Here is a 20,181-nt window from a genome sequence, read left to right as displayed (position 1 = left end):
GCATATATAAAAATAAATTTGTATTTTGATCCCTTTAAAATTTTATAATTTAATTTTAACCTCCAAAATAAACTTCTTTAGAATTTGGCATAAAGCAACCCCTTTGTTTTTTATATTAATTTTCTTAAATTTCAATTATAATATTTATTTTTATGAGTTTAAAAATGTAATAAATTTTAAGTTGGATCGATTTTAGTCTTTTATCTCAATAAATATTATTTTTAAAAGTTTTGAATTTTATAAATTTTAAATAATTTTTATTATACAAATTTGAATCTAATGTCAAAGTATTTGAACTCAATTTCATTTATGGTTGATAGAAAAATCTACAAATTTAAATTTAAATTCAAATATTTTTAAACTTGAATCTGAAAAAATTTAAATTCAAAATTATGCAAACCCAATGTTAAGCGTAATTCATTTAAAACCTTAAATGGATATTAGCATAGTGTCCCCTAAGTGTTAAGCATTGGTTGCGTGTGGGGAAATCATCTTGCCTAATTAACCTAAAATAGAGTTTAGTTTAGGGTTTATGATAAACTATGGTTAACTTAGAAGAGGAAAACATGCAAATTAAGAGAGTCGAATATAAACTTCAGTTAATGTTAGAGTTGGGTCAAAATCCAACTGGATAAAAGATTATAATTAACCTAAATAGATTTAAAAAATACTTTGACGGATAGGCAAAATAAGCATTGAGTTTTGAGGTTAGACTAATGTTGTTACAAATTTCTCACTAATATTTGGTTTGCACCCATTAATGTCAAAGTTGGTAAAAAATATTCACGTGAATATCGTTTAATATAAAATTGGTACATTTTGACAAATAATCTTCAAACAAATGTATTTTAAGAAAATAAAATAAAACAAACAATAATATTGTAGGCTTCTCATATACCATATAGAAAGAAAAAAAAAATTGAGGGTGGCCTCGCCACCATTTTGTTCTAAAGACTTCTCTAAACACATTTGAATAATAGACAAAACATGCAATTCAAATAAGAATAGCAATTGACTAAGAAATTAAAAGAGTTGTGGAAACATTAATAACATTAAGTAATAAAATGTTTTGACCCATGCCAGTTTTCCCGTTGAAATTTCAAGCCGCGTCACCTCTTTAATTATCAAATACAAAGTTGAGTTTTTTCTAGAACTTTCTTCTTTATTGGATAAACTCAAATATCACTGCTCAATCTAATAAATCTCATTTTATTTCATATCTAAATTCAATAGCAATTTCATATAAAACTAGTTTTAAATATCACTTGATATACACATGCTATTACAAAATTTTAATATGATAAATTAATTTAATAACCTTATAGAATATAATATAATTTGATTATATTATATTAATATTTTAAATTTAAATTCAAATTCAAAATATAAATAAATATCAAATCTTAATATCCATAGAAAAATATTATCTTCCTTTATTTTAATTTTTATCTAAATTCACGCATGAATTATTTAAATAGGACTATATTTATAATATATATTACAATAAAAAATTATTGATTAATTTGATGTTGAAATTGGTATTCTAACACTTGTTTGAGCAAAACTTCGAAGCAATATCATAAGGTAAAGATGGAAACCGAAATTATTTACACAGTTAAGATAATAATCTTACCTTTGTAGAGCCTTGCTTAATGAAGGAATTTATTGAACAACTTTCACAATACACCCAACGATTTAAGCCTTAACTATTTCAATATCCTTGCATATAAGTGAATAAACCTCTCCAATAAGACCTAAGATATTTTAACCGATGATAATATCTCCACATAATTTCTAATGAGTAGAATATCATCGACATATAGAACAAGAAATATCACATTTTCATCTTTAATACGTTTATAAACATAAGGTTCATCAATGTTTTGCTCAAACCCAAAAAATTTTGATCGATTAACCAAATCTTTGATTCCATGAGTGAGATGCTTGCTTAAGCCCATATATGGATCTAAGAAATTTACAAAATTTATATTTGTTTATTTTAACTATATATCTGGTGAGTTGCATCATATAAATGCTTTCTTCAATATGGTCATTCAAGAATGTTCTATTAACATCCATTTTTCAAATATCGTAATCGATAACTATCGCAATTAATAACAATATGTGGATTGACTTGACCATGACAACCAGAAAAAATATTTTTTTCGTAATCGATATTCTTTTTGAGTATATCCCTTCGCTACAAGTCCACAAGTATAGCCTTATAAATTTCTACTTTTCCATCCGTATTTCTTTTCTTCTTGTAAATTCAGTTACATTATGTGAGTTTTAACTAGTCTAGTAAGTCTACAAGTTCTCAAAGAATCAAAATTTTAAAGAATCCGTCTCATCTTTTATAATTATTTAAATAATACATACAACAAAATCGGTACATTATGCGAGTAAAACATTAATCTAAAATATAAGACAATATTTTAATTAAACAAATATTTTATAATTATATTAAATTTAGGCTAATTCAAATAGTTTTCTTTAATAAATAATTTTTTTATTATTTCTCAATCTTATTCAAACTTAGAATAATAGCAAGATAAGTATAAAAATTATATAAATAATAGGTCTGGCAAATTAATTTAGACCGGTCTGATCTGGTCTGCTCGCTCTCCCAACCACGCTAAAATCGTGCCAAAAACAAGATCCACATTGTCCTTGCCTTCACCGATCAACATATGATCCATTCCAGGAAAGATCTTCAATGTTTTGTCTTGACTGGAAGCTGATTCATACGCTAACCGAGCGGACCTACAATCACATACCTTATCATCTTCGCCGTGCACCATTAGCATCGGAACCTGTAGCTCCTGGCTGTGCCGTCTAATATACTTGCACACCCTCAGAAACTCCAAAGCAGTCGCCGCTGGTGGCTTTCCTGAGGCTCGTCGATTCGGGTTTTTTGCTGCCAGCCTTCTCTTCCATTCCTCCTTGTATGATTTGCTAGCAACGGGTTTTGCAGCCGCTACTGTCCATGTTGGTGCGAGGAATGCAACCACAGAAAGTAGCTTTTCTAAGGGCCATGCAGGCTTGAACTTGGCTGAGACGCCGCACATTGCACCATTCAAAATCAAACCATCCCATTCATTCTTTTGCTTCAAGCATATCAGAATAGAAACAGCACCTCCTAGTGATTCGCCATACAAAAATGCTGGCAACTTGCGATACTCTTGTTTTACAGAATCAAAGAAGTGAATGCAGTCCTGGATGACGTGTTTGATACTGGGGATATGGCCTGGAAATCCATCAGATAAACCGTGGCCTTGTAGATCAAGTGCACACACTAAGAATCCACATTTGGCAATGGATACTGCAGTGAGCTCGGTTAGCCAGCCGCTATCGGATGCATAGCCATGAACCACTGCTACTACCCCTCTCAGATTGTGTGTTGAATTCAGTCGCCATGATTGAGTGAAGATTCTCATTTTTCGACTGTTCAACATAAAGCCCTCCCGATGGAGAATCTGATGCTTCTGGTAGAACTCCTCTCTTGTGAGGTCTCCATATGGGCAGCTTTCATTAGCTTCGTGAATTGGGTGAATCATTTGGTTTAGACTGAAAAAGAAACAAGATGCCAATTAGACGGAAATAATTAAACCACAACCACAAGTTGCCTTGTCTGCATCTGCATGGCATTGGCAACTCCCCCATTTTTATAATACACCAACGTGAAACGTGGCCATACATAACTCAAAACTAGTCCGGCAAAGAAACCGTTGAGAGCAGCTGTATTAAATGGGTAGATAGACCATCATTAAAGGATTGCTTTAAATTAGTCATTGCACAAATCTCTTTCTCTCTAAAACGAATCTTCTACTAATGCATGGGTGATGTTTGTTTGTGGCCTAGTTTTTCATTTTCATTAATTTTCATTGATGGCACTTATTAGAAAATATATTTATATATTATTGATATTTTCATCCATTATCAGTTATAATATGCCTCCTTCATTGAGAGGATCGATGATGAAATCAAAGCATGTTCACAAGCATTTTGAGTGATAATACAAGTGAAGTCTTCGCAGTGATTCATATTTAGTGACATACTAAATATCCCCTCTATTTTGGCCTATAACATCGATTAATGCTTAATTCACAAGTAAAAAAAGAAAAAGAAAAAAAAGAAAAGCTTAGCATGTACTAACTTTTTGGTATAATTAATGTCAAGTCTTTGACAGTAAAATGATTTGGATGTGTAAGTAGCTCAAATATAATTCGAGGGGATTTCAATATATAATTTTCTTCCCTTTTAATTAACTAAGCTTTAAACAAGAGCATGAAGCGTCATACTTACTTGAAACAAAGGGAATTGCAGGAGTTGGTTGGTAAAATTTCAACCTCTGCAGCTACTTCTAGAGGGAGAAGGTTAATCCTTCAGTTGGAGAGAAAACAGACATTTTACCTTTAAACTACCCCCCTTATTATATATAATTTCCCATACATTAAGCAAGTACCTCTCTGATCACAACCACATAGCTAGTACATCCCTTCTATTAGTCCCAGTGTATGCCGAATTGTTTTTGGGAGAAAATGGGCAGCCATTGCAAGCGCCATTATGATATTACAATGTCCAAGAGAACCAGGAAGCCATTGAATCTCCAAGAAGCTAATCGTCAAAGTCAAAATCATTCCTCTGAACGGGATATAATCCCTCTCAAAAGTATTGGTCATATTTTGGATCAAAGCTCCCCAAGAAAAGGTGAGCATGAAGGTGGTGATCGTAAAAGCTTGAAGCAACTCATCAAAGGGGACGAAAACGCAAACTCGAAGGAGATGATGGGCAGATCAGCAAAAAGTAGCACTTCTCTGACACTAGGTCACCACTTTACGGAAGAAGAGAAACAGCTTCAGCTGGTTACGAAGCACCAACATGATAATGGACTGAAGCTCAAAGAAATTATGAGTCGCTATGCCAAAGTTTTGAGACATTTGGTCAAAGTCAAGCGTGAGCCGCCTGCAGGGTCCAGGAAAAAACCTCTTCTCCGATTAAAAATGTAGCCTATAGGCCGACATGACTTTCCAGATATCAGTATGATCACCTACCCCACATAAATATGCGCATAGCTTAAGCTGTGTTGGCATATACACATTGTTCCTACTTTCTTTTATTGAATTCCTAAAGATCTTGGTCACTAATATATAATTAAGCAATTAATTATTTTTTATTTCGATATAATTCTCTTGATTTTTCATGTTTATTTTTTAAATTTATGAAATAATATTTTATATATTTTAAAAATATATTTACTATTTAAATGAGAATCAATCTAATTTATAATAAAAATCTATTGATTTTGAAAAATATTTAAGAGAATAAAATAACATTTAAAAGTAAATACAACAAAAAGTGGAAACAACCTATAATAAAATATGAAGTGATTAAATAAAATAATTTGCTATTCTTTTGGAATTTCTTTAAAATATTTATTTGCTAATTAAATGATAATTGATCTAATTTATAATGAAAGCCAATTAATTTTAAGAGAATAAAATAACATTTTAAAATTAATTAAAATAAAAAGTGGGAAGCAACCTATAATAAGATAAAATAATACAAAAATCATTACTTTTAATATTTTATTTTACAATACAATGGTAAACAACATCCATAAGTATGTAAATATTATTAGAATCAAATAATAGTAAAACTATCAAATATTAATTAATAATAACTAAACATATTAAATAATAATAAAAATCATACATTTTTTTGTGACAGAAAGAAACCTATTAAATAATGCTAATATATATATATTTTTAGTATTTCTTTAGATATTATTTTGAATGAAAATGTCTTGCTAATACATATATTTATGGTTTTAAATATTAATTTTAATTGGTATATAATTGTAGCACTAATTAAGTGATAATTAATCTAAAATAAAAATTATAAGTTAATATGGATCTAAAGTCCAATTAAGCGATAATAATGATTACATTGACAATGAAAACATTATTAATAAAATAATTATTATTTATATTAATAATTTGTTATGAACATAATTTTATATTCAAGATGGTCGATTGAGTCTTAGCTCGATTAGCATGGGCATTGTTGTCAATGCAGTAGGACATGGGTCCGAGTGCGCTTAAGCGCATTATGATGCGATCCCAGCCGTATCATGTTACGACACAACTTGACGACATCGAGATTGGCCAAACTCGAGAGGCCCAAGTGCAAAATGAAGCTTTTAATTTTAGTTTGTTAATTTGGTTGCTAGAATAAGGACTTTAATTCATTTACTTTTGTGTCTTTAATTATGTTTTAGTTTTAACATCATTAATATGCATCTTTAATTAATGTCCTGCATTATTAATCTACATCTCTTAACTATGACATGCATTATGTAACTCCCATGTTAGTTTAAGTCTGCATCATTAAATTAAGTCATGCATTAAGTAATTTATTTGTTCATTTAGTTTGCATCTTAAACCTTGCATTTAAGCATCTTAGTTGTTTAATATGTTTGAGTTTGTTTATATAAGTATGTTATTTAATTGGCTGTTACATTTTAATGCATAAATTGTGTGTTTATTTTCATTTTAAATAAGGTGATTTAAGTTGCATGTTCAATTATTTTGTGTGCATGAGTGTTATTAAATATGTTGTTTTTATTAGTATTTTAAGTTACTATTTAATCTTAAATATCTATTTTGCAGGTGACTTTTCATATGATTAAAGACTCTTCAAAGCGGGACAGTTTCAAAGCTTTTAAAAGAACATTAAAGAGGCTGTTTAATGGACCAAAAGAGACTCTTCAAGTATGAACGTTTTTGGAGTCTTAAGTCTTCATCATAGTGTCATTTAAGAGGATGTTACACAAGCTTTTATCATGTGGTCACAAGGGAGCTTAAGGGACATCAATCAAAGACATTAAGGATGTTTAAAGTCTTCATTAAGGAGAATTGGCATGGCTTTTCAACTACATCAGGTTCCAATGAAGAGACGTGACTAATTGGCTTCCTTACATGAGTTTAATATGAAATTAAAGCTTGTAATAACTTTATTTAATTGCTGAAGTTGAAAGGTCACAAATAGACATTTGAACAGTCATAATAATGCCTATAAATAGTTTGTAAGAAAGCATTGTTTCAGGTTAGATAACTTTTGAATTTTGATCAAATTTTATGAACTTTGTGTTCTTGAGTAAGTTTATCTCCTCTACAAATTTTGTACAAGTCTCGTTGACTTATCTACCGTGCTAGTGGCATCTCCCGACTTGTTTTCGAACTTATCACTGTAACCCGGTGTGGCGTTCAACAACCTTCTATTTTGCAAAACCACCTTAGACGATATAGGAATCGTGGTGACACTTTTTAGTGTTGAATCATTTCTGAAGTTTGAGTTCGATTATCCATCCCCACCATTTATCTTAAAACTTGTCTATCTTTAGTTTATCCTTAAACCGAGCCATCAAACACACCACCTCCTTTTGTTTCTATCCTAAGCCAAACCTACCAACACTATAACCACTCATTTAAACTCTTTGAAAGCTTTCGCAACCCTTAACCTAAATCACCCGTTTTCGACAACTCTAACTACTCCTCGTCGACGATCGAGCAAACTTTGTGAAATGACTCGACTCAACCTGGGCCGGTTCACGTCACATTATCCTCCTATTTATGCGTTGGAGAGGGGTTATGGGTAGTTCATAAACTTTGTAAGGAACTTTTGAAGCCATATTTCTTTTTTTGTTTCCTCAAAAGTAACCACATATTCGACTTTCATAGTAGAGTCAGCAATACAGCTCTGTTTGACACTTCTCCATACTCTGGATCTGCCGTCTAAGACAAAGACACAACCTAATGCTGATTTCCTTTTTCATGTGTTCCTTTTCTTTTGTTGTCTTAGGACAATCCTCCAAAGAAAGATAAATCCTGATACAGAAGGTTGAGTTCCCTTCTTTGTATCGGCCATGACATAACATTTTAATATCTTACCTAGGTATGAAGCTTGTAATAATGTTATCACCTTGTTCTCTTAATCTCTTAGGATTTGAATACCTGGAACAAAGTCAACTCTCCTAATTCATTCATGCTAAACTATTAAGTTAACCACAATTTAATTAATGACAATGTATTTGCATCATTTCCAATTAGTATAATGTTATCGACAATGAGAAAGACCACATTTTCATCCTCAATACATTTATAAACACAAGGTTCATCTACATTTTCCTCAAATCTAAAAGTTTTGATCACTTTATCAATTTTTTTATTCCATGAATGGGATGCTTGCTTAAGTCTAAATATGGATTTAAGTAGTTTATAAACTTTTAGCTCGTTTCCTTTATCTATATATTTAGTAAGTTGCATCACGTCGATGCTCTATTCAAGATAGTCATTCAAGAATGTTGTCTTGACATCCATTTGCTAGATCTCATAACTGAGTGCTGCCGCAATGGATAAAAATATGCAGATTGACTTGAGCATGCCAACCAAAGACAAGGTTTCTTCGTAATTGATACATTCTTTCTAAGTATAACACTGTTCTACAAGTTTAAACTTCTAAATTTTCACTTTTCCATCCGCATTTCTTTTTTTCTTATAGATCCACTTACATCCTATAGGTTTAACATCTCGATCGGGCTGGAGATGTTACAATTAATATTATTTTTTAAAATTTAATATTAGATAGGGTTTGGTTATAATTTATGCTACCAAACACGATATAGAGACACTCTATCTACTCAAAACGTATAAAAAAATTAAATTTAAATTTTCTTGTAACTACAAAATGATGTAATTATTTATAATAACTAAACTTTCATCTAATTACTTGGGTGTGTCCAAATGTCATGAGACACAAAGAGTGTCTCATGTAGGTCAGTTGATTAAATGAGGCTCATTCCACTTATTTGGACTGGCTCAATTCGTAGAACATGTTGAGAGGCCTATCTACTTGAAGCCTTAGTGGCCTAGTGAAACACTTAGGAAAATTAAGGTTGTCATGGTAGATATGGAAACTAATCTTAAAAGATTTGTAATCTTAGAGGATCATGTAAATCTCTTAAGAATCTCAATTGTAGATTGGCTTTGATCTCGACCATCAATGTAAAGTAAATTGTACTATTGGATCTAGGGGAGCTCAACTATAAATAAATGCCTTCCCCCTCATTTGTATCCATCCCATTATTGCTTCATACATGAGTAATAGAATACTTTGAGATTATTTACTCAAACACTTTGTGAGCATTGCTTTCTTGTAGTTTTTTTGTTCTCTCATTGCTTCTTTGTCCTTAAGTTGCTTCCACTTTATTTTCAGTGCCTTAGAGAATTTCTATCAAGAATTCTCACTTTATGGGAGTTAAGTTGACTTAAGTGGATTTGAAAAAAATAAATTCGCCTAAAGTTGCACAGATTGTAAGGCTAAAGTTCTAGCCTCGTGACAGTTGGTATCCAAGTTAAGATTCGAAGGCGTCGGTCGAGATGACGAAAAAAAGTAGAAGATTAGATTAAGCCAATGGGGACCCATGAGAGGGCTAAGAAAGTTAGGCGATCGAGGGGCATGCTGTAGTATTTTGAAAGTAGAGTACTCAATCTCAAGGAATCCAAGAGAAATGTGAGTGAGACACTCAAAGTAGTTGAGGGACGCACCGATGAGCTAAACTCAATAATGGGGCAACTCAGGGAATTTGTGTTGGTGTCTGTCAATTCCAATTTGAAGGTGATGCAAGGGTTTCTCAATTCCACTATGGATAAGTTGAAAGTAAGAGATGATACTCTTGAGGCCACGATGACGACCTTGAAGAAACAGGTTGAGGAGCTTAAGAAGGAGCTCATCGTCTATAAAGTTACTTTGGGTAATGGGATGTTAGCTTCGGAACTAAAGATAAATGTTCCCAAACTAAAAGAGTTTAAAAGGAAGAGGTCTACAAGGGATGTTGACAACTCTCTCTGGAGGATGGAACAATACTTCTTTACAATGAGAATTGAGAAAGATGCCACTAAGGTAAACAATACTCCAATTTATTTTACTAATGTCACTCTGTTATAGTGGCATCATAGGTTCACGAATGAAAGACGAGGTAGTACTACTATTGAGACTTAGGTGGTATTTTAGAATGAATTTAGAAATAAATTTCACCCACAATATGCCAAGAAGAAGGGTCGAGCTAAGTTGCATCGACTTACGCAACAAAGAACTATTCAAGAGTATTATTAGAGTATACCCAAATACCAATCATGAGATGATTGTAATTAGATACTTATTTTACCTTGTTGTTAATATAAGGCATTGTCATTATTATTCCAGTTTATTTTTAAAACTGATTAATAATAGAGTCATGAGAATAATATGATTATTCTTAAAAAGTCCTTAATCAAGTATTATTGTAGGTTTGGATAGTAAGAATGCATTGAGATTAATGTGTAATTGATTGATGAAAAAGTGTTGTCATTGACATAAGGATGTCAAAATCTATACATGAGATGTGTTAGAAAACAACATATTGAACTGATCCACTATGAGTATGTTTCTTAGATTATTATGTAAGAGTCACAACATTACTCATATTGATAAGTATGTACATGATCCTTAGACTTGAGATCATCGTTGTCCTAACATCATGAGTCATATATTTTGATGTAGTCAAACGTCTACCGTAGCAGGTTGTACTATAAAGATTGATGTTGGATATACCATAATCCATGTAATGGGATATGATTGATTAAGATAAAATTTGTCCCTCCTACATAAATGGGAGTAATATCTTGGGCTACTTGATGGAGTGAGACTAGAAATACATGGTCATGCTCAAATAAGTTTATATGAGATATAACATTTATTTGTTTATTGTAGTCTACTTAGAATATCAAGAAATATGAGATTGGGCTACAAGTATGACTATTCCATGACTTGTGTCCAATCTAGATATAAATGATAAAAGGAAAAAAATTATCACAGAAACGTTATGTCAAATCACGACTTCTTGTAACTTATGTAGCAATGAATTGCTAAATGCCACTCATTGCTTGTAACATTAGAAATGTTCTAGTATTACTACTAATGTTATAAGAGCCTATAGGGTCACACCCTATGGTTAAAGCCAACAGACTTCACGCAAAATACAATGGGTGTATACCATCCTACATACATCAATGGTGGATAGTATCACCTAGCGGACACGATTTCCAACTATTTTCCTAGACTTACCATTCTTTTGGAAACAATATAAAATTTTAATACCTTCCATAATTTTCTCTAGGAGTAAAATAGAACTATTCTATTTTTATTATAGATAATTAATAAAAGTAATAAGATCTCTGACGATGTATGGAAAGAAGTAAGAAATTTTCAAAAAGGTTTAACAACCAATATTTTTTAAATTCTCTATAAAAAGTTGAAAGAGTTTTGTTGCCTGTGCTTGATTGGGTGGACTATGTAGCGGCCGAGACGATTCTGTAGTGACTTGAAATCGACATTCTGAAGGAAATTAGATTGAAAATGTATATTTTTTAACCATGTTTCAACCCAATATTTTTTAACCATGTTTCAACCCAATTCGTTCCTCATACTTGGATCTTTGGTTGATGATCGCTGAAATAATTTTTTCGTTGCGTCACAGGACGTACTGGCGATCCAACAAGTATGTTTGGGATTTCACTAAGTTGTTATTCCAAATCCCTTATTTGAGTGAGAATGAAGCATTCTATTAGTTCAAGGATGGGTTGAAGCCTTGAGCGAAATAAGAATTGGGTGACTAGGGGCCAATAAACTTACCAAAGCTATAACCAAGGTAGAATCTTTTGTCGAGGCAATGGGAAACCACCTAATGGTAAGAGAAAACCCAAGTCATCTAAAGGACAATAAGAATGAAAAGAAGCCAATATAATACTTTTTATGTAATGATCTACATAGGGTGCAGTACTACCCACAGTGATCCATGTTATCTGTGACTAGCAAAAAAGACAAGGCGGAGCATGATGAGGAAAATGTATTAAGTTTTGGATCAATAATACTCAATTCTACTAAAGCGAAAAAGATCGTAAGCAGAAAAGGTTGATGTTTGTGGACATCAACATTGCAGGCCGAATGAGGAGTGCTCTTGTGGATACAAGGGCATCTAATTTGTTTATATCGAAGAAAGTTGTGGGTAAACTTGGTCTCTCAGTTATCAAATCGACTAAGAGAATTATGATGGTTAATTCCAAATAGGTCCCAATTGTGTGGGAGTAACACAAAGAGTTGAGCTATAGATCGGGGAGTGGAAAGACAAGGAAGATTTCAATGTAATTCATTTAGATGATTACAACTTCATACTTGTCTTGAATTTCCTTAACCAAATTAATACTCTTCTAGTTCATTTTACCAATTACATGTATATATTGGATACTCATTAACGACAATGCGTGGTGCTGATGAGTCGTGATGAGAAAGGTAGAACAAAGATATTATCAACAATCCAACTAGTCGAGGATGTTCATTATGGTAAGAACATCAACTTGGTGGATTGGAGTGTTAAGAAGACCCCTTTGGAAATATATAAGAACATCAAAAGTAAAGACATAAGTCGAGGCCACTGTTCTAAAGGGCAGAACTGCCCGATAGAGAGGCTAGTTAGGAAACAATCGAGGCATTGAGAAAGTTCTGAAGTGAGTCAAACCATTGTCATTTCCAAGACGCGATAAAGGTGTCGCGAGATAGTGAGAGAGAATGTCACAGGTTGCGGATCAGAACCTATGACTAATGCACAAAGAGCATCCTTTGAAGGTTAATTGATTACATGTGGCTCATTGACCCACTTGAACTGACCTGATTCTTTGAACATGTGGAGAAGCCCATCTACTTGAAGCCTTGGTGGTCTAGTGAAATACTTAAGGAAAACTAAGGTTGCCATGGTAGATATGGAAACTAATCTTAGAAGATTTAATTTTGTAATCTTTGGAGATCATGTAAATCTCTTAAGAATCTCAATTGCAGATTGACTTCGATCTCAACCATCAATGTAAAGTAAATTGTACCGTTGGATATGGGGGAACACAATTATAAATAGAAGCATTCCCCCTTATTTGTATTCATCTCATTCATTACTTCATACTTGAGTAATAGAATACTTTGAGAGCATTGTTTTTTTTTTGTGGTTTTTTCTGTTCTCCCATTGTTTCTTTGTCTTTGAGTTACTTCCGCTTTATTTCCGATGCCTTAGAGAATTTCTATCAATAATTCTCATTTTACGAGAGTTAGACTGACTTAGGCGGATTTGAAACAAAGAAATTGCCTAAGTTTGTGCGGTTGTAAGTTTTAGCCCTATAACATAATCACATGCTAAGTAACTAAAATTTGATAAAACCTTTAACAAATGCTAACTTTATTTATGGGTAAACTATTCCCAAGGTAACTAAACTATTAGTAAGTATATATTTTGGTCACTCAACTTCAAAAAGTTATAAAATAATCATTGAACTATTCAAAAGTTTTTATTTATGTAACTAAACTATTCAAAAGTTTTTTATTTAAGCTACTAGATTGTTAAGTTTTTTTTTATATAAAAAGTTCAAGTAGCGAGCTCTAAACGATAATTCATCAATCAGTACTTACGGATTAGTATTCATCGATAAGTAGAAGAATGTACCTTAGATCTAATTCGACATTCTGTGTCAAAGATTGGAGAAAAAAATTATTTAGATTTTAATTAAGCTGTAAAAAAAAAAGAGGAATAAGAGCTTTCGAACTAGATTAATAGTTTAAATGACAAAAAAGCATATTTCAAATAATGAAAGCATTCGAATAACCTTTCGAATAGTTTACTTTAGTATCATTAGATGGTTTAACTTTTTTCTATTTATCCCAAAAACAAAAACCATATTTCAAAAAGGAAAAGAAAAGGGAGCATATTTTCGAATTTCGCGTATCTCATCGCATCGTATTTTGCAAAAATATCACAGCATCTAATTTCCTTTTGAATAACATATTAATAATTTATTTTTCTTATATTCAATTCCTCCGCCTTCTTCAAGGTAAAACGAACTTTTTGTGTGTTCTTTTTTCTTAAATTTCACCTCTTAATCACGATTAATCCCCCCTTTTCTGTCATCTGTTTGATAGGAATTTTAACTCTCAATTCGATAGCTCATCAAAGAATTGGAATTGGTTCCTAGTTGAAGGTGGTGAAATCGGGTACTTCTTTATTTTGGGGGTTTTTTTAATTCCGATCTTATCTATGTTCGTCAATTTTAGTTCCGTTTAGAATTGGAATTGTCTTACGTGAAACTATCCGTAATTCTATTTGTAAATTTGGTTTCAAATAAAATTAGATGATGATCCCCAGTCCCGCTTTAACTATTTTATTAGCCAAGGATTTAATTGAAAAACAAGGGATTTTAGAAAGAGAAGTCTTAATTGTGCTGAGGTGTTGCCAAATATTATTAAAAGGGTGAAAGTGATTGAAAAAAAAAGACTTAGCATTAGATACTAATATTCTGTTTTAATGATTTTTCCTTCCCGAATTTTGGAATTTCGAGTTCTCATTCCCTGTTGTTGTTGTTTTATTGTGAATGTTATCGCATACGATTTCTGTATATCTAATAGTTGTCTTAAGAGATAACACTCTCATCAAGTTCCCGCTGAGGGCTAGTTGTTGAATGAGTTTGCGCCTTCTTTCAGTCAGATGTTTTTCACTATTAGTTTCCTTTTCTTTTTTTCCGCTTGTAATTTCAGGAATTTGGAATGTTATGGATTTTACTATCAGCTTTTTCATATTGAATTTTCAAACCAACATTATCCATTACAACTAGCACTTTGGAAAAATCATCTTTCTTATGGCCCTTTTCAATGATTGCAGATATGCAGAGCCAGCTTATCTGTACTGGGTGTCGGAGCATTCTTCTTTATCCTAGAGGTGCTACCAGTGTTTGCTGTGCATTATGCAATACAATTACTCCCCCTGGTACACTTCATTTCTCTTTCTTATCATTTACAAATGTAAAACCATTCATTGGTTTTTTGAAGTTGAGAGCAGTTGCTGGCTTTCAGTATAATGGACAATTGGTGATCATTTCTGCTTGAAAATCAAGAGATATAGTTCATAAAGTTGTTATTTTTCTTTATGTTCTAAGTGGCCCTATCAATGTTTAGTACATGGCGTAATAAAGAAACAGTGAAATCAAATTCATGGCAATTTGCTTGTATCAGCTTAATGCTGCTTGTGTTAGAGATTTGGATGTTATGTTCTTGGCTGATTGTTGAATATATTATTCGTTAGACATAGTCTGTTTTATAGTAGAATTTCTTGCTTTTATACTTGCTTCTTTATGTGAACTTGATTGTATAAGATAGATAACGACTGAGTTCGAATTATACGAGCACTCCAAACAAATCATAAACAATTTTTATGGTCCATAAACCATGCTCCATTTGAACTGTCGGAAATATGACTCCATCTTGCCAACAGCTGAAATCTATCACCTAAGTTGGCTTGATTGTGCCTCCAACCCCCTCCAAAAAAAAACAAAGGTCGTTATCTTGACAAGATTATTGATGGCTCTCATTAATTGCAGGGTTAACCTGCCAGCAATGCTCTAGGTAGAGTTTTTTCCAATCCTTTAAACAGACATTCTATTGAACTTCCACTCTATTGTATTTTTAGATGAATCTTCTTTTTCCTTTTTCATGTTGGTTTCCTTTGTTGATAGATAGTTCGAAACCATCTGTTAATGCTAATTATGGTGTTGTTATCCAGAATTTATTAGAGAAATAAGAAAATTTAAGTGAAAGAAAAATTAAACATGGGGTGGTCAGTAATATTCCTTGTGTTTCGATATGTAAATAAGTTGAATCAAATTATTATGGCTTGATCACCAAGTTTGTAAATAAGCATGCAGGGATGGAAATGGCTCAACTCATATGTGGAGGTTGTCGAACATTGCTAATGTATACACGTGGAGCAGCAAGTATAAGATGCTCTTGCTGTCACACCATTAATGTTGCACCAGGTACAATTTAATGATTCTGTGCATGTGATATTAATTTGTGGTTGTAATGTTTGGAATTGCGGAAATGATTCTGTTAAAGAAGAATGGAAAATTATTTTTGTGCTTTTAAGAAAATATAATGCTTGTGGGTTGAAGATATGTTTCTTCAATTTGTTTCTGCACTGTAAACGAGTTTAAGGAATCCTGTTCATTTTTCTTTTCTAAAAAAGGGGGAATGTGATTCCATTTCCTGATCAGTGCTTCTTTGTGCTGTATTTGGTTTTCCAGCATTACAATGTGTCGAGCATGGATGTCTTTTATTACCTTTATATTCTTTGTTTCTATTGTCATTGTCATCTTCGTTTGGTAGTCTTCTGAGGTACTTTAGTTCAAGATATCACTGGTGGATAATGGCTGTTCTAATCAAATTTGAGAGTGAGTACAAACCATACAGTATTTTCTGTTTTGTTTCTTCATTCATCTCATACCATTGGTTTTCCAGGTTGCCTTGCAATGCGATTAAAATAGTTTATCTTATGTTTTGTCAGTTTTTTCTCTCTTTTTTCACCTTTGTGATTCCTAGCTTGTTTACTGAGTTTTTCTGAACATGGAGTAGCATCCAACCAGATTTCTCACATCACTTGCGGGCACTGCCGTACAACTTTAATGTATCCATATGGAGCTCCATCAGTCAAATGTGCTGTCTGTCAATATGTTACTAATGTTGGAGTAAGTATGATTGAATTGATGCAACTTTCAATTGTCATTAACATATAAATATATATAAAATAATATGTAGAGATTCAAAGATTTGCTTTCATTTCACAAGAGGCTAAGAGAGGGCCATATTATTTCATAATTTGGTCGATAGTAGTCATTATTTCCCTTCGTATCTTATTTCTTGTTTTCTGATCTATGAAGTCACCTGAAATGAGTTTCAGTTTTTCAAAATCTTTAATTTCTTTAGCATTAGCCATTTTTGTGTGCAGCATTTACTGTTGCTGCAAGCCCTTTGCCGTAGTGCTGTTGAAAATATAATTATATTTTCTTGTTTTTTGTGCCTTTTGTCTTCCCGGGTCTCCTCTCTCCGCTGGGGACATACCTCTCAAATTTGGTCTTACTGGCCATTCACTTATCAAATATTCAAATTTTATGCAGCCTTTCATGCTGGGGCATAGATTTTCTTACATTGCAATATATTAGACATCAATGGTTTAATGGTATCGATTGCCCCTGGTCAAATAAATATCAGTCAAAAGGCTTTTTCTTTGCTAAGTTTTCTAAATTTAATCGGAAGGATTAGAGCTTATTATCCGCTTTTGCCCATCCAATAAATATTTTTTTGAGAACCTTTGTGAGATACTGTATATGCATGAGTATGTTTATAGGGAAAAAGTTAGAACTGTAATTGGAGGTTCACCCATTCCTTACTCTCTTATCATTCAGATGGGCAATGTAAGGGTTCCCCTTCCCGTAAACAGACCTAATGGGAAAGCTGCCACAGGGTCTATGGCTACGCCATCTGCTTCGCCAGTAAGTTCTGAAGCTTTACATATTTGTTAGGTTTATTATGAGGAAAGGTAGATGCTTTTGAGTAGTCAACTGTTTACTGAATCTAACCTTTGGCTTTAAATATTGTATTCATCAGAGCCAAACTGTTGTTGTTGAGAACCCCATGTCTGTTGACGAGAGTGGGAAATTGGTAAATATAGATTTAACAGCATATGTTTAAGCATTAATATGTGCTATTCATTTTTTTCAAAGTTATTCCACATGGTGAAGGTGGATAGTGATAAAATTATGCATTTGCAGGTGAGCAATGTCGTGGTTGGCATAACAACTGGCAAAAAATGAATAATCCAGTGTGGTACTTGAGTTTGATTGTTGAGGAATTGATTGTGTATATCAAGTTGAAACTGGCAAAACCATAAGCATTGTATTCGAAGGGATAATGTGTGATGTACATCTATTAGTGTACGAATTGATGGAGATGGAAAGTCTCATTTATATGATTTTTAAAGTGAAATTAATAATACCGAATGTGTACTTTCATCTTATCTGCTATATTGTTATTTTTCCCTGCTTTTTTATCTGAGATATTCCAATATTTGGTAGCTGAGTATTGAACTCTTGTGGGTGATGAAACCAACAGAAATAAATCTATACATTGTGTATATATGTATAGAGTTATTTTCTCTTGCTTTTATCTAAGATATTCGGTAGCTGAGTATTGAACTCTTGCTAGACTTATAGACAAATGATAATCTTATATTTTTTATTGAAAATAAGTAATTAAAAATAAAGGGAGTTTTGAAATTAAAAATTATTGGGAAGAGTTGATAAAATTAGGATAAGTTCAAAACAAGTAACATGCTCGTAACTACAACAACAAATAGGCCAACCGTTTATTTTACTACTTTTTAAAAAAAATTTAGAATTACTTGTTTTAGAAATTATTAGAAAGTTATCTATGATAAGGAGGGTGGGGGGATGAGAAATGAGAGAAAGATTCAGGCTTTTAGGGAGATGATTGAGAATTTAAGTTGCATTGATTTGAATTTTAAGGGTTTGAGGTTTGCATGGTTTAATACAAGGGAGGATGGTCTCATTGAGGAAAGGATTGACAGGGCTTTGGGAACTTTATCATGGATTGGCCAGTACCCTAGTGCTTAAGTTTTTAATCTGCTAATGGTAGGATCTGATCATCCTCCTATGCTGGTTGATACTGAAGTGAAGGATAAGAAAGGGCCGAAGCAGTTTAAATTTGAAGTTATGTGGGCAAGTTGGATGGAGGATAGTGGCTACATCAAGAACTAAGGTGAACTGATGGTCAAAAAATGGAGCAGAAAGATGTTCCCTAATAATAGAAAGCTGATTGATGAGATTCTAGAAAGAATCGGGGAGATTTAAAATAGTGGGTGCAATGATAAGAGGAAATTAGGAAAGCTGAATGGGGAATTAGAAGAGGTATGGGAAAGGGAGGAAAAGATTTGGTTTCAAAGATGTAGGGTGAAGTGGTTAGAGTTTGGGGATAGGAATACTATTTCTTTTCACATGGCTACATTGCAGAGGAGGAAAAATAAGGTGCTTAGGGTGAAAGGGGATGATGATCAGTGGATTGAGGATGAAAGGGTGGTCAATGCTGATACTAATAAAGATTTAAGTAGAGAGGTCGATAGATTTAAATCATGCAAGCTGCATATCAGCTAGGTGCAGTGAAGGCAGCAGGGCCTGATGGTTACTGTGGTTTCTTCTACCAGAATTATTGGGAGATAGCTAAAGGGGTTGTGGAGGCAATGCAAGAATTTTTCTCAAAAAGGGTGTTTGGAGAAAGATCTAAACTACATAAATGTGATGTTTATACGAAAGTTAAATGTTAAGAAGAGGTCTTCCAGTTTAGGCCTATTAATTGTTGCAACTCTGGCTAGAAGATAATGTCCAAGGTTATGACTAATATATGGAGAAGTTCATAACCCAAGAGCAGAGTGCATTCATTGAAAATAGACAGATTCGTTGCAAATGAAGTTTTTCATCACATCACTTAAAGAAGGGGAAGAAATTTGAGATGGCTTTGAAGGTTGACATATGGGGGTGTTATGGAGAAGATGGGTTTTGATGATAAATGGATTGAATGGATTATGGAATGCATGTCCTATTTTGGTCACATTTGTTGTTTGTAGATGATTCGTTGTTCTTCCAATAATATTGATGTCCATCTTGCAAAGTCGGGACATTATTAATTTGGCCATGTCAAGTGCTATTTTGAGTACTAATAATGTCCCTGCTCAGAAAGCTAGGAACCCTGGTTCATGTTTAGGGGTTCTAAGTTTGTGGAGTAAAACCATAAATTTTTTGAAAGAAAAAAGTTGTCACAAGGAGGGAGAGGCAGCGGCTTGTGGTCGTCCAATATACATAATGCATTGTTATAAGAAGAAATGAATGTGGTTTTGGTGGGGTGAAAAGCAGGAAGAGAGAGATTCATTGGTGAATAAAATGAAGGAATGTGGTGGTACGGGTTCCAAAGATGTTGGCTTAATGAATGTGGCTTTACTAGCTAAGCAGTGTTGGAGGCTTACAAGTAGAGGTGTGCAAAGGAGAAGGATCCGAATCCAATACAATGTATAAGGAGAGTGTTGTTGAAATGAAGGTTGGATTAAAAGAGTGCAACAGGTTTTGTTGATTGTAGAAACTGCTTAGGAAGGATTGAAATTTGTTGTATAGAAAGAGTGGAAGAAAGTTATAACGAGGGATTGGAAGA

At 33.0% G+C, this 20,181-nt stretch overlaps 2 protein-coding genes across 3 annotated transcripts; one reads left to right on the top strand and one right to left on the bottom strand.

The window, feature by feature from the left end:
* Positions 1-2,400: 2,400 nt before the first annotated feature.
* Positions 2,401-3,695, bottom strand: LOC105771542 (caffeoylshikimate esterase). Its single transcript, XM_012592988.2, has one exon. It carries the CDS (start codon positions 3,555-3,557, stop codon positions 2,595-2,597), a length of 963 nt encoding a protein of 320 aa, XP_012448442.1. The 5' UTR covers positions 3,558-3,695; the 3' UTR covers positions 2,401-2,594.
* Positions 3,696-13,795: 10,100 nt separating this feature from the next.
* LOC105773914 (protein LSD1) lies at positions 13,796-17,980 on the top strand. 2 transcript variants are annotated; one of them, XM_012596115.2, is made up of 8 exons: positions 13,796-13,970; positions 14,059-14,117; positions 14,795-14,899; positions 15,834-15,944; positions 16,540-16,652; positions 17,370-17,456; positions 17,572-17,625; positions 17,736-17,980. In XM_012596115.2, exons 3-8 carry the CDS (start codon positions 14,797-14,799, stop codon positions 17,775-17,777), a joined length of 510 nt encoding a protein of 169 aa, XP_012451569.1. In that variant the 5' UTR covers positions 13,796-13,970; positions 14,059-14,117; positions 14,795-14,796; the 3' UTR covers positions 17,778-17,980. The 2 variants fall into 2 exon arrangements, with proteins under 2 accessions (XP_012451569.1, XP_012451568.1); XM_012596114.2 differs by having other exon boundaries at positions 13,797-13,970; positions 14,059-14,130.
* Positions 17,981-20,181: the final 2,201 nt, after the last annotated feature.

The sequence above is a fragment of the Gossypium raimondii genome, chromosome 6, assembly GCF_025698545.1.
Source record: "Gossypium raimondii isolate GPD5lz chromosome 6, ASM2569854v1, whole genome shotgun sequence".
Taxonomy (NCBI): domain Eukaryota; kingdom Viridiplantae; phylum Streptophyta; class Magnoliopsida; order Malvales; family Malvaceae; genus Gossypium; species Gossypium raimondii.
This window is presented reverse-complemented; position numbering and strand designations above follow the sequence as displayed.

Coding starts and splice junctions, on each gene's coding strand:
- LOC105771542 (XM_012592988.2), bottom strand. CDS start 3,557: ATGATTCACCCAATTCACGAAGCTAATGAAAGCTGCCCATATGGAGAC.
- LOC105773914 (XM_012596115.2), top strand. CDS start 14,797: ATGCAGAGCCAGCTTATCTGTACTGGGTGTCGGAGCATTCTTCTTTAT. Junction 16,653..17,369: donor AATATGTTACTAATGTTGGA/GTAAGTATGATT, acceptor CTTATCATTCAG/ATGGGCAATGTAAGGGTTCC. Junction 17,457..17,571: donor CTACGCCATCTGCTTCGCCA/GTAAGTTCTGAA, acceptor TGTATTCATCAG/AGCCAAACTGTTGTTGTTGA.